General features: G+C 33.9%; 1 protein-coding gene across 3 annotated transcripts in view; it reads right to left on the reverse strand.

The window, feature by feature from the left end:
• The window catches only part of LOC140441259 (ATP-binding cassette sub-family C member 4-like), a 77,613-nt gene that overhangs the window by 12,249 nt on the left and 51,599 nt on the right, over positions 1-13,765 (reverse strand). For all 3 annotated transcript variants that reach the window (XM_072531867.1, XM_072531866.1, XM_072531868.1), the window contains exons 7-10: positions 10,845-11,184; positions 5,079-5,524; positions 2,033-2,182; positions 524-1,291 (exon numbers count right to left, since the gene is read on the reverse strand). In XM_072531867.1, the coding sequence (XP_072387968.1) occupies positions 524-1,291; positions 2,033-2,182; positions 5,079-5,524; positions 10,845-11,184 (1,704 nt within the window). The remainder of the gene's footprint in view (positions 1-523; positions 1,292-2,032; positions 2,183-5,078; positions 5,525-10,844; positions 11,185-13,765) is intronic.

Genomic DNA, 13,765 nt, shown 5'->3' on the forward strand with positions numbered 1-13,765 from the left:
GCTGAAGATAACCAACCAAGAAAGTAGGTACGGTACCGAAAATAGTACCCACAGAAAAATATGTCCAGGAGTTCGAGATCAAAAATAATCAGGTACCCGAATAGAATAAGGTCCCATACAGAATGCGGTGTAAAAGCGGAATGTCGGATCAAAAAATAAGTCTAAAATATGAGTAATGATCTAGTATGAGCTCCTAACCCGACTCTTGAAGTATAGATTTAATACCAAACCGTCCCGTGGCGACCAAATATTGATTTGTCGCCTCCCCTTTTCTTGTTTGTATCGAGCAGTCATCGAATTTACCACACATCTAACCTAGGCAAAGTGTTGATTAGTTTTTCCCTGATATTTGGGTACTGACCAATACATCATATTTTAGTTTTAACTTTCCTAGCATCGCCAATCGTAGTGGTGTCAATTTATTTACTATGTAATTAATAATAAATTGAATAATTAGCCATTAAATATACTTAATAAAATAAATAGTTGACTGATATTTTAACATTTTTATTAAGTTCCTTACCTGACCTCCGTCCAAAAGTACTCTTGGTATACTCTCATCAACACTTCCAATATCCTTAGCAAATCTGTTGAGAACTCTTCCGCTGGGATTCGTATCGAAAAATCTCATTTTGGCATAAATGACACCTTTGAACAAAATTTTGTGAAGGTTACGTGAACAAGACATAACCAATGAATAAAACGAAAATGATCTTCCCAAAGTCATCACGATTGTAATGGATATAAGTACCCCATATATTAAAAGGCACTCCTCAGTAGTCCAAGCAGGAAATTGGATCCAAGCTTGTGGTTCGAGTTTTACAGTGGTATTTGATGTATTTAAGACTGTGTCACTTAAAGTAGTAGAAGGGATAGTTGTATAAAGATCGGCTAGAACGACAGTTGTATTTAAATTATTAGAAGCAACTGTGGTCGAAATAGAGTCCAGTAAGGTAGATGAACTATTCGATTCTAACAGCAGGCTAGCACTGGTTCTTGCATCTTCAATATTTGTCCAAATACTTAAGAAATAATCTACCATACTACTGGAAACTTGTACTAATACGTAAAGACATAAAATAAGAAAGACGTTGCAACAGTTGGCTCCAGTCCTAAAATATCTTAAGAGTAATGATCCTAGTACTTTGCCCTTCGACGATTCTTCTTGCATATCTCGCATTTCTAATTTTTTGGTTTGCTCTTCATCTTCACTATCTTCGTCACTATCTTCAATTAAACCCTCTACAATTGTCTTTTCACTTATGATACTTGTCATCGACGATTTTCTACTCTGCAACAACAATTGAATATTAGTAAACTTTAATAATATAATAAATTACTATAAAAATATGAATGACTAGTAATACTATTGCCATATATCAAATAATAACAAAATTAAAAATTGGGAAGTCCTAGGGAAAACTAATATAAATATTACTCACAATGATGTTGTTAAAGAACTGTACAAAAGCTGTAGCTCTAAAATTAAATTGTAAAATAAAATATTGAGATATATGATACCATAGGATGGTATCATATTATCATCGCCATGTAAAATAAATGCATTATTTTAAAAATTCCAGTGTTCACTATCAAAGCGCAGCGCCCAGCATCGAGCCATTTATCGGACCATAGACTTGGACAATAGTATTCGAATTTAGTATTTTTTTGACCCTCGACCATAGTACTCTATGATCAACACTACGAGGTACCGACCACCGACCCTCGCTCCTACCATCGTATCGATCGCCAGGTAAAATAAATGCATTTTAGTTTAAATGCGAGCGTTCACTGTCAGTGCTATGATCTAGGCGAGGATACGATGCGATGGTCTCCGTTATGAACGTACCCTAAGAAGTAAGTACAAACTTTTACCCTATCTGGGTAAAAATACTCTTAGAGCTTTATAAAACTGAACTCAAAATAATCACATATATTGTCACTTGACATATGCTTAAAAAATACTGGAAACAAGTCTTTTTATGACCCTCTTAAAATCTAGAATATCTATCATATGGTTTTCAGTACTTACCTTTCTCGATTGTCGAGAAATTTGTCTGGCAAATTCAACTTGCTTAACTTTTTCCTCTTCCGTTATTTCTGGCTCTTTCGTTAAAAGTTGAGCGTATAAATTGTCACTATTAGCAAGATCGTTAAATGTGCCTTCGCCTTCGATTATTCCCTAAAATTATTAAATATTATTTTTAATTCTATATTGGAATTCTTGTGAAACATATAAGAAGTCATAACTGTATTTTAACAATGATTATTATGTAAAGGCATTGTGGAACTACAATGAAGAAACCATAAAGATATTATGAGAAGAAAAACAAATACGACAATTTTGTTCTTTACATTTATTATATATGAAAAAAGAAAGGAGATAAAATATGTAACTGGGTCATTTGACCCAGCATAAATTACATATAAAACAGTACTACAATATGTAATAACAACTTTAAAAACTATGCCGTCAATTCTAATCGGTGTATGTGAGTCACAGGTAAGATAAACTTACCACTAAAGGGGGTAAGTTTTTTGGCCAAAATTTTATGTGCGTCATTTGTATCTTAGGTAGGTAATACAAAAATAATGACCTGCGACCTAATGCCGTACAAAAATATTGATACCAGCAGCAGGAAAAATTTTTTATTTTCGTAAATCTGTTTCTCCATTTTCAGTAATTTAGTAATTTAACATAGCACGGCATTTATACACAAAGCTTCGAATAAGATTTTTTTGTTGAAACGCCATACATTCTTGCTAAGACAGGGGGAAGAGATCTAAAGCGCAATCCTTAATTGAAGGGTTTGGTGCAAAAACCAGTCAAAGACCATTTTTGTCGAAATTAAGTCTATGGAATTTCTGATCTTCAAAAATACCTCCGCACAGTTTGGAGCAAAACCCTTACACGTATTGTGTAAGAAACTCAATGTAGAATAACGTGGACGGTTATTGCACCAAAAAATGTTAATAGCATAGTTCGTAGGATTGATGGTATTAAGAGCAATAATCAGCCATATGATTCACATGACCGGTTTTTGCGCCCAAGGCTGAGCAAGTTATAACCTTAAATTTTCCTCGTTTGTAAAGTGCAGTGTGTATGTCGCTCCTCAAAAATGGTTAGTTTTACAAAGTTTTCTGGTGAAAGTGAACCATACCATGATTCCAATAATAGTGATGCTGGCCCACATTATGTAGTGTAAAAAGAAATTGGCAACAAACGAAGCAAAAAGTATAAACAATGATAACAAAGAAGGTAATAAATATAAAAAGATGGCTACGTATTTAACACGCTATTATACGGTGTAGAGGCCTGGACTCTCAAGCAGAACAATATAAAAAAATATTGAAAGTTTCGAGATGTGGTGCTACTGTCGAATGCTGAAGATGAGTTGGGTTGAAAGAGTTACAAATTTTTAAGTAATGCGAAGGATAGGAAAAGACCCAGAAATTTTGTCAACGATCAAACGAAGAAAACTCGAATATTTGGGTCACGTGATGAGAGGACATAAATACGCATTACTTCAAAATATAATGCAAGGAGAAATAGAAGGAAAACAGAATCCAGGCCGTAGAAGAATGTCATGGCTGCGTAATTTAGGAGAGTGGTTTGGCTGTACCACTAATGAAGGACTTTAGGTCAGCTGTAAACAAGGTCAGGATGGCCTTGGTGATTTCCAATCTCCGATAGGAGTGGTACAACAAGAAGAAGAAAAATGTATTGAAATCACCCCGTATATGTCAAAACACAGAAAAAGTATTTTCAATCCTTTTTGCGACGACGAGTTGATAATAAACACATTTTATTATCAATCAACAACATCCATTTATATCGCTGAGAAGGTTTTAAGGGGAAGAGAATTACATGACTCTTGCTGGAGCCACTGTCAAAGGTAGTTGGTGTCCGTGTTACTCCTAATTTTCTTCAAATTCGCAAATGTTTTTTCGTTATTCGTTTTTATCGGGAATTAGATAGTGAGCAGTTGAAAAGGAAGTTGCATATTTCTTATTGTGAAAAGAACACGGTCTAAGAGAATCTTTGCATAGAAAAGACGCAGGCGAGTGTCGGCGTTAAGAACTGGCAAATTTTTTCTGAAAAAGTGATTTATACTCAATGTAATGTGTCAGTTTTGCAAGAGTAAACACTGTTTCTATGTTTCTAAGTATCTAAGAGATTTGTGCCGTTTACAACATCTTTGAAGGATAACCACATGTTGCCATTGTGTCCAGTTGTATTCCAGTTTTTAAGAAGTCGAGTGTCAAATTTTGCGTCCCAGTGAACAAGTTTCCGTTTCAGAATATTTCCGCAGTTTGCGGAAGTATTTTTATATTTTTTATATTTTTTAGAAAGGAAGAGCCTTTTCTTTCATCCAGCAGGAAGATTCTTCAAAGCGGCGTCCTTATTTTAAATAGCTTGAGAACCTTCGTGTGTTTTGATTGTTCGGGAGATTTATGTAAGTACCCTTTTGCTTTACTTTTTGTAGTTGCCCTAATCCAATCCCATTGTTTCATTCACTTATCCATGACCCAGCTTCCAAATAAACCCTGAGTTTATTTGGAAGCTGGGTCATGTTGCGAACGGCTGTTCGCAACAGTTTCGTTTTATTTTGCTTGCCCTATCTCCACTCCAATAATTTCTGTGCCCAATTTTTCAACCCCTTATAGTATACCCTATGTGGTACGCAAAATAATCGTTAAACAATAACCAAGAACGAACCACAGATAAATTAAAAATGAAAGAACTATACTGTTCTTTTAGTTAATCGGCAACAGGTTAAAACTTTCTTGGAGTATCCCTTTTATGTAAAACTATCATCCAACCACTTTAGATTTAGGCAATGGAAAGTTGGGGTGGCAAATTCAAAAAATCAGTTAACTTATTCTGAAGCGATAACAAAGCACATTAAAGTTTTCCAGAAGAGATGAAGCGATTAACAGTAGTTTTCTGGGTTCCAGTTCGCCTCTTCTAAATAAATCATCCAAATAATACTAATATAATTATTATTATTGAGAAAGTATATTTTAATAAATTTTAGTAAATAGTAAAATGTATTACTAGAAATGATTTTACTTACGTTGTTTAGAATAATGATGTGATCAGCATTTTTCAAGTAATGCACTTGATGTGTAACTAAAACTCTAGTTTTATTTTTTAAAAATCCGTTAATACATTCATCGTAAAGTACTTTAGAGACGTGTATATCCACAGCTGACAACGGATCGTCCAACAAATATATATCTTTTTCTCTATACACTGCTCTAGCTAAATTAATTCTCGCTTTTTGGCCACCGCTCAAAGAAGCTCCTTTATCTCCAACAATAGTCATATCCCGATCTTTGAACTGTTCCAGATCTCTTTCCAGAGCACAAACACGGATAACTTCCTTGTATCGTTTTTTATCATAGTCAGCTCCAAACAAAATATTTTGACGAATGGTCGAGGAAAATATCCAAGGTTCTTGTGAAGCGTAGGAATAAGTTCCGTTGGCATTTATGGATCCCTTGTCTATATCCAGCTCACCTGAAACAATGTGTATGTATGTCTAACTGTATGTACTTATTGTAACTGTAATCAAAGCAACATCATACAAATTAAGAATATGAATTGTATATGTTACATTCAAATGTCAAATCCGGACAAAGGGAGAAATTTATACTAACTTCGCGATGTGAACATTGTAGAATACTCAAAACGCGGAGTAAGTATTTTATTCGGACATTGGACGAAGTAAAATACCCAGAAAGTGTTTTAGGTAAAAATATTTGCTTAATCGCCCACATAAACATGTAATTTAGAGATTGGGCAAAACCATTATGCCCACAACCCAGCCTAAACAATAGTGATCTCGCGACAAATTTAATGATAGTCAGAGACATAATGCAATACTCTCTGACTGAACATACTCGTACATAGTTACAAAATGAACTTAAAATGTAGGTCTCAAAATAAGCCATTACAAGTTCAAAATCATGAAATTTACCAGACGGAAAAATAAAACGAATTAGGTTCTCTAATCCTGAATGGTACAAATCCAAATCTGGTGAGTAAATAACATTGGGATAATATTATACTCAAGGCTTCCTTGGTATTCGTCCAGTCATCAGAGACTTGACCTCTAAAAATCATACGAACAAGCTGAATTTTCCCAATAATATTCATTTTGGGACCCCAAAAAGAACGCAAAAAAGTTTACTACTTTTAACGCTAGATTTACAAATCTAGCGTTTTTTAATTATATTTCAAATTCCTTACATTTGTTGCCAATACTCAAAACTAAAATTTCATGCTATAGGTTTGAAAGATTACGCTCCAGTAATCGAAACTTTATAGTAGCCAGTCAATGAAAGGCATATATTGTACTGATCTCATGAGAATAATAAAAAATGGCAAAAATTGCGCCACGTTTATAATACAAAAATTGCATACGCAAGCTAAACTCTTTAGCTTTAAATCGTACTTGGGAATGACCAAGAAAAACCTACGTTTGAAAGTTGGGTATTTAACTGGTCATTTTCAACTAAACAAACACCTCCACACACTGGGGCTAGTAGACACACCTCTATGTGAATTGAAATGTGAAAGAGAGCGGTAACTACGATAATGATACACTCATAGGAAAATTTGGAGTTTAAAACAAAACATGTTACATTGAATTTATAACATGCTGGCAAAACCAATAATTACATATTATGTACGTAAAAAGGCTCTAAGAGGCATACCGACAGCAGCTGTAGAGGCCTTGATGGATCACTTCCTCCTTTACACATCGTTATGAGGGGCGAGGCGAGAATACGAAAGACTCAGATATTTATAATGGTACTCAGACGGTAAAGCTGCAAAAGGTTGGGTGTAGAAATATACGGTAGTGGTGAAAATGTAAACATTTCCTACTCTACTAAGAAAATATAGGAGACAATAATGTAAAAATACTGAAAAAATCATCAAAAAATGTTTATGTATATCCACTAACGTGAACAATTCCATCTCTAGTCGAAGTGAAAAGGTGTTAAAATTCGCTTCGTAGTATATCTCAATTTTTGAGCAATTACGAGTGTTTTAAATGCAAATTAGTAGTTGGTGATTGTGATTAAACGCATAGAAATAAAAAAAATAAATTTTAAGAACTGTAAGAACAAAATATATAATAATTAACAATCTGTACAGACAAACTCAGTAAATACCAGAAAAAAAAACAAGTAAACAATAGATAACCAAATTGTAAACATAGGGATGGGTGCACATGTGCCGAAAGTGTCCCAAAATAACTTAAACACCTAATTTAAATTATATTTAAATAAGATTTAACTTTAGTAGACTTTAAATTAGATAGTAAACAGTACTGAGTCGAACTGAGCTTCTAAAAGGTCGACCTGGGCAAAGGTTCTTATCACGGTACACTAAAATGGATTGGGATAATTCCATGACTGATGAAGGTAAGAGGAAAACTACTATAATAGATGAGTCAGAAGCCTTATTAACACTGTTATTAACACTATTATACTTATTAATACTTATATAACAATAAAAAAGACACGTCGAACACTAAAAAAGGGGAAAATAAAAGCTTATTAGAAGCAATGATGAAAATAATAAAACAAATAACGAATTCAATGACATGAAGGAAATAAAGGAAGAACTACACAAACAGGGCGAAGATATGAAAATTTAGGCCAGGAGATCAAGGATAAAGAAAAATAAAAAGAATATAAAAAAGAAATACCAGATCTGAAGAAAGTCAATGAATCAGCCATAAAAGAAATGGAGCAACCAAAAAAGAAAGAGTGACAGAAGAAAGAGTGGAAAAAATAAGAAGAAAAACGAGTAAAAATATAGCAGTACGAGGACTCACTATAAAAATAATGCGGAGGAAAAATTGCGAGAGAATGAAAAATTTTATCAGCAAAGAAATAGGAGCTAAAATAACAGTAACTGTAGCAAAACAATCGAGACAGAAAATATGTTTGATTGAGTTTAATAGTAGAGAAGAAAAAAGAGCAGTTATAAAAAATAAAAATAAAGTTTACGAACATGAAAGAAAATATGTATATGAATGACGACAAGACCAAAGTAGAAATAGGATATTCAAGCAAAAATCAGGAACTATGCAAAGGAAAAAAAATAAGCAAAGAAAGTTAAAAAAACTATTAACTAAAATGGAAAGTGACAAATCAACGGCAACGACAAGGTATGGAAAAGAACAAGGACAAGAACATAGTGTAGCTAAAAATAAAAACAGTCTAGCAAAAGAAAATATAGCACAGAGACATTTAGAAAAGAAAGCTAAGACACTTGGCTGCAGAAGGAAGTAAATACAAATTTGATATTATAGCTTTACAGAAAACTAAGCAGCTCGGGGAAATTGGACTAAAAATAGAAAACTATATTTTATTTAATAATGGGGGTACGAATAGAATGTTCGGAACAGGCTTTCTAATAAATAAAACATTAAAGGAGTTAATTGTTGAGTTCAAATAAATTTCTGAAAAATATGTATTCTAAGAATAAGAGGTAAATTCCAAAAGATTTTACTTGTGAACATAGAAATGTGATAAATGAAAATACAGAAATGAAAGAAAAATTTTACGGTGATTTGGATAAAACATATGGGAAGATATAAAGATATGAAGATAAATACGATCTGAAAGTGGTACTAGGTCACGCAAATGCAAAAATTGGCAAGGAAGAAATCTGTATACCCAGGATAGGTAAATACAGTTTGCACCAGAGAATAAACATTAATGCCCAATTGGTAATAGACTTCGCCAAAGAAAATAATCTGGTTATTAAGCACTTATTTTAAATGCAAAGATAAAAGCACGTAAAAATCTCCAAATGGAAAAGTAATTAACCAGATCGACCATGTACTTATTGAAAAGGATGAAAAAAAGTGTATTACTAACATCAGGACCTACAGAGGGCCGGATGCGGACTCTGACCAATTTATGGTAGGAGAATGAATATGGTTACAAGGTTAATGACAGAAAATAAAAAAAAATTAGGAACAAATATTAACGAGATGATGGAAAAAACCAAAGAAGAGAAAGACAATCTAGAACAAATGTGGAGAAGAATTAAGAGAGGTATGGTAAAATCAGCCAAAAACAGTGGAGAAGAAATAAAAAAAGTAAGAAAACACGGTTGGATAACGAATGTAAAAAATAAATATAGGATTGAAGTAAATTAAGACTAAGATTGCTGGAACTAGAATCAAAAGATGCTAAAACTGAGTACACTGATCAACGAAAAAAAAACTAAAAAAATATTCAGATAAAAGAAAATATATTTTTTGCTAATATGTCAGCATTAAACTTTCCACTTATCTCTCAATGTGAAGGTACCCAGAGAAACTGAATTAATCTTTGATTTTATTGGCGTGTTAAGAGTTAATATAAGATGGATGTTGTTAAAGTAAAAGTACTAAAATTTGTAGAAAGTATGTATGTTCCAGCATGGCTTTATCAAAGGTCGTTCAACGATCACAAACTTACTTCATTGTGTAAATGATTGGTCAATTTCTTTAAACAATCGGAATCCTGTCGATGTAGTCTACTTAGACTTCTCCAAAGCTTTTGACCGTGTTCCAAAACGTCGATTACTAGCTAAATTGGATCACTATGGTATCCGCGGAAAGTTGAACATATGGATTGAAGATTTTCTATCCGACAGATACTTCAGGATTCGTGTTGGGGAAGACCACTCACTAGATAAGCCAGTCAAGAGTGGAGTCCCACAAGGATCAGTACTTGGACCGCTACTATTTTGTGTCTACACTAGTGATCTTCCGCTCATCGTATCCAGTAAGGTTTCCATTTACGCTGATGACACGAAATTATATGTGAATCCAACTATTAACCAACATGTTCTTCAACAAGATCTTGACGTAATATTCAAATGGTCCTCAGAATGGTTACTTCCGCTTAACATTGAAAAATGCGTTGTTTTACATATCGGCAAAAATAACCCATCACTACCGTACTTTATTGATGGATATCCCTTAAACTCGGTAACCTCTCACAATGATCTCGGAGTGATAATTAATAGTGACTTAAATTGGTCTGATCACATAGTGTCGGTGTGTAAACGTGCAAACTCGAAACTGTTTTTGATCCGTAAATGTTTTACACGTATATCTCTAACTTCTGTTAGTAAACTTTACTCTGAGTAAACTTTGAGTTTGCAGGACCAGTGTGGAATCCAGATCTCATTCGCGATAAGATCCTACTTGAAAATGTTCAGCGTAAAGCTACAAGACTGGCATACGGTCGTGTAAGACCTAACTATGAAGATATATTATCCATGGCTCATCTTACGACATTCGAGCAGCGACGTCTTCGAGGTGATCTAATTATGTCCTTCCGTATTTTAAAACATAATTTTGGGAACCTAAGCACCATATTCACTTTGAATCAAGACGAAAGATTAAGAGGCCATCGATACAAATTAAAAAGGGAACAAACTGCTGCAAGGTTCAGGGTGAACTTCTTGCCAAATAGAATCTTTAATATCTGGAACAATTTGGATCAAGACACCATATCGGCAACTAGTGTTAACATCTTTAAAAATAAACTTGATAGTGGTTTATTTTATTTATAGGATTTTTTTTTCTTGGACAGCATTATTTATTTCTTTATTTATTGTCTTACCATTCAACTTTTGTATGATATACTTAATTGTTTATGTTTACTTAACTTTATAATTGGTATTAGTTTTATAAGGATGTTTTTTATTTTTGATTTTTGGGCATAATAGGAGCTCGCTCCTCTGCCCTTATTTGTAATATAATAATAATAATAATAATAATAATAATTAGAAAATGTTTGCAATGGATATATTAGCTTACCTAATAAAGTTTGAAGAAGTGAGCTTTTACCGGCACCAACGGGTCCAATAACTCCTAGTAACTTTCCCTTGTTAAGCTCTAAAGTAATATCATTCAGCACACAATCGCTCATTGAGGCATCCCATTTAGCATATATGTTTTTAAGAGATAACATTGATTTTGAGTTTTCATTGGGATCTGAGCTTATGTTATGTTGTTCGTACTTGTATTCATCATTTTCAAGGAATTTTTGAAGACGGCCGATTGACGTGAACATCTCAGCGATTTCCGCAATTCCTCTTGTCAAAATACCAGTTAAAGTCATAGATAGCATGTTAAAGTATGAAATAAGTACAAATACCTAAAATAAATTAAACAATTAATAATAAAATGTAAGTAACCACAAGAGTTAACTGCCAAAATATAATTCATAATAATATTCAGACAAAAATATTTAGTACATTGTAGACCGTCATGGAATTGTAGTTAAAGTTGTTGTGTTTACAACACTGTTAGAGCATACATAAGACAAAAATCGTTAAACATTCAGTGCTTAATAGAGTCCAGGTACCCAGAAAACTCGTAAACCAGTAGTCAATATAATTTTACCAGACAGATTTCCCTCGTTACCAGTGAGTTTTCTGATAAGATTCCGATGAGATAATTCGTAATATTATATGCCACTATCACAAGGATAATGATAAGAAAGTAATCCATAAAAGATTTAAAAGTGTTGGTCTCACCTATACTTTTATCCACACAATCACACCTGCCAAAAGTGACACCCTTCCTCAGCACTGTGAAACACCAGCAATTTCCTTATTTCCTATAACTCTGAAATCTAACTTTGAAACCATTAAGGCGCTTTTTCCAGGAAACACATGACAAAATTCTATACATACCAATATGCCAATATTTAAACACTGGAACAAAAACTTAACGAAATCACCAGAGACAGAAACATCTTTGTCCAACGCCAAATAGATCAACACTCATCAGAATGTTACTCCAATCTCCAAAGCTTTATTTTTAAAATCCACCCAGTCTACAGCCATACAAAATAGGCCATCTATCTCACAGACCCATCTAACTCTCAAGCTCCAGCTACCCCGCACGTCCCATCTACCTCAGCTCAGGTACCCCAGTGCAATATATACAACTATAGGATTGACACATTCCCACAAATATTTTTACCAAATAATCAAAACTGACAGGTTTCTCTCGACCCATCTCAATTTTTTTTAATTATTTTTCCAGCAACAGGCAGAAAATATCAATATACATTTCAATATTTTCAATTTAAAATTTGAATATATATATATATATATATATATATATATATATATATATATATATTCAAATTTTCGATATTTTCTCTGATGATGTCTTTTTCAGGGCTTTCGAGGTCTCAGTCTCCTAAGCCCTCAGACACTACTACACTGATCAATAATCAATAATGCTACTGGGAACAGCAGATGGTTCATTTATGCCGTCGATGTTGACGTGTTTTGGGTTGAAGTTGGCGTAGAAGTTGGCGTGGGAGTTGGCATGGAATTTGTCGTGGCGGCTAGCGCTAATATTTCTAAAGCCGGGATTTTGATTGGACGGTGAAGCGGACGATATTTTTAACAGAAACACCTCAAATACAATCGGTACAAACACGCTATCCTTAATATTGCAGATATCGAGGCAAGCCTCATACAGTCCAAATTTTTATTTACAAATATTGTCCGCATAATAGCCAAGTAAGTAATACCCCAATCAAACTTCGTTCGCCAAGGCACTTTTGAATGGCATCACTATTAACGGAGATATGTTGCTTAGTTAGATCCCAACATCAAATAATGTGGTTCTGCTTCGCTTAAAATGCTGCTCGACATACTATCAAAGCGGATATCTCAATACCAGATGACTTTAAACAATCACAATATAATTTTAACTGCGGACAAAGAACTTTACTCATGCTCCCTGGTAAATAGTTCTAATTGTACCAAGTATCAGGAAAACCGAGGATTTTTACATAGCTAGCTGACCAGTCTCAAAAATTTTTTCCAGCCACTCTCCAACAAACACAATTTCTTACTACAGGTAAAAATTTTTTACATACGAACTCTCTTCGAACACTCTTTAGTCCATGATTTTCTTCAATGTCTTCCCGAAAAAAAAAAGATGTCTTTTATCTCTGTAGCGTGGTTATCGATAATATCTATGGCTGTGCAATTTTCACAAATTACGAAAGTAACAATCGGTTGTATCCATTCTTAGAAGGACACACGCTTTTAGGTAGACTGGGGACTCAAACATTGGGACTTAAAGTGTCTGCAAAGAGCCTTGTCGTACAGAAGCTGACCACTCCTCGATACATATTTAACAACCTTATTCATATTTGTGTGGATGCTCTGGAAAACACTTCTTAAGGGAAGCTATCCATAATATAGAGGAGAGGGGGAAATTGGCTCTGTATTTTTCCAATCTCATTATATAATAATATCTGCCCTAAGTAAGGATATAGTCATAGTTACCATCCACGTGTTTTTATTAATGGATGACTAAAAAATATTAAGGGGAAACGTCGTTTATATGATATATCCAAACTTGGTATTTTTATTGAATTTATTACCCCGCCCCCACTTAGAATGAAAAGCACTCCGACATAAACTCTGAGCAAACATAACACTGACACCTTCTCCGAAACCTTTATCGCGTTGCCACTCCGGTATTTACAAACTACTTTACCAGTCCAATTTAACTTCGGATCTCATTTCTTGAAAAGGTCTGAAAAAGTCTAAAGCAAGGATCTCCCACTTTTTCTATTATTCTTTATAACTCATACTTTTTAACTCTAGATAAGGCATAGTAAGAGAAACTCTCTGGCACCAGTTGCAGCAACAAATGCTTATAGCTGGTTGAACTACGTAATTGCCCTAAAATTGCTTGATACA

This window comes from Diabrotica undecimpunctata, chromosome 5 (genome assembly GCF_040954645.1).
Source record: "Diabrotica undecimpunctata isolate CICGRU chromosome 5, icDiaUnde3, whole genome shotgun sequence".
In the NCBI taxonomy this organism is placed as follows: domain Eukaryota; kingdom Metazoa; phylum Arthropoda; class Insecta; order Coleoptera; family Chrysomelidae; genus Diabrotica; species Diabrotica undecimpunctata.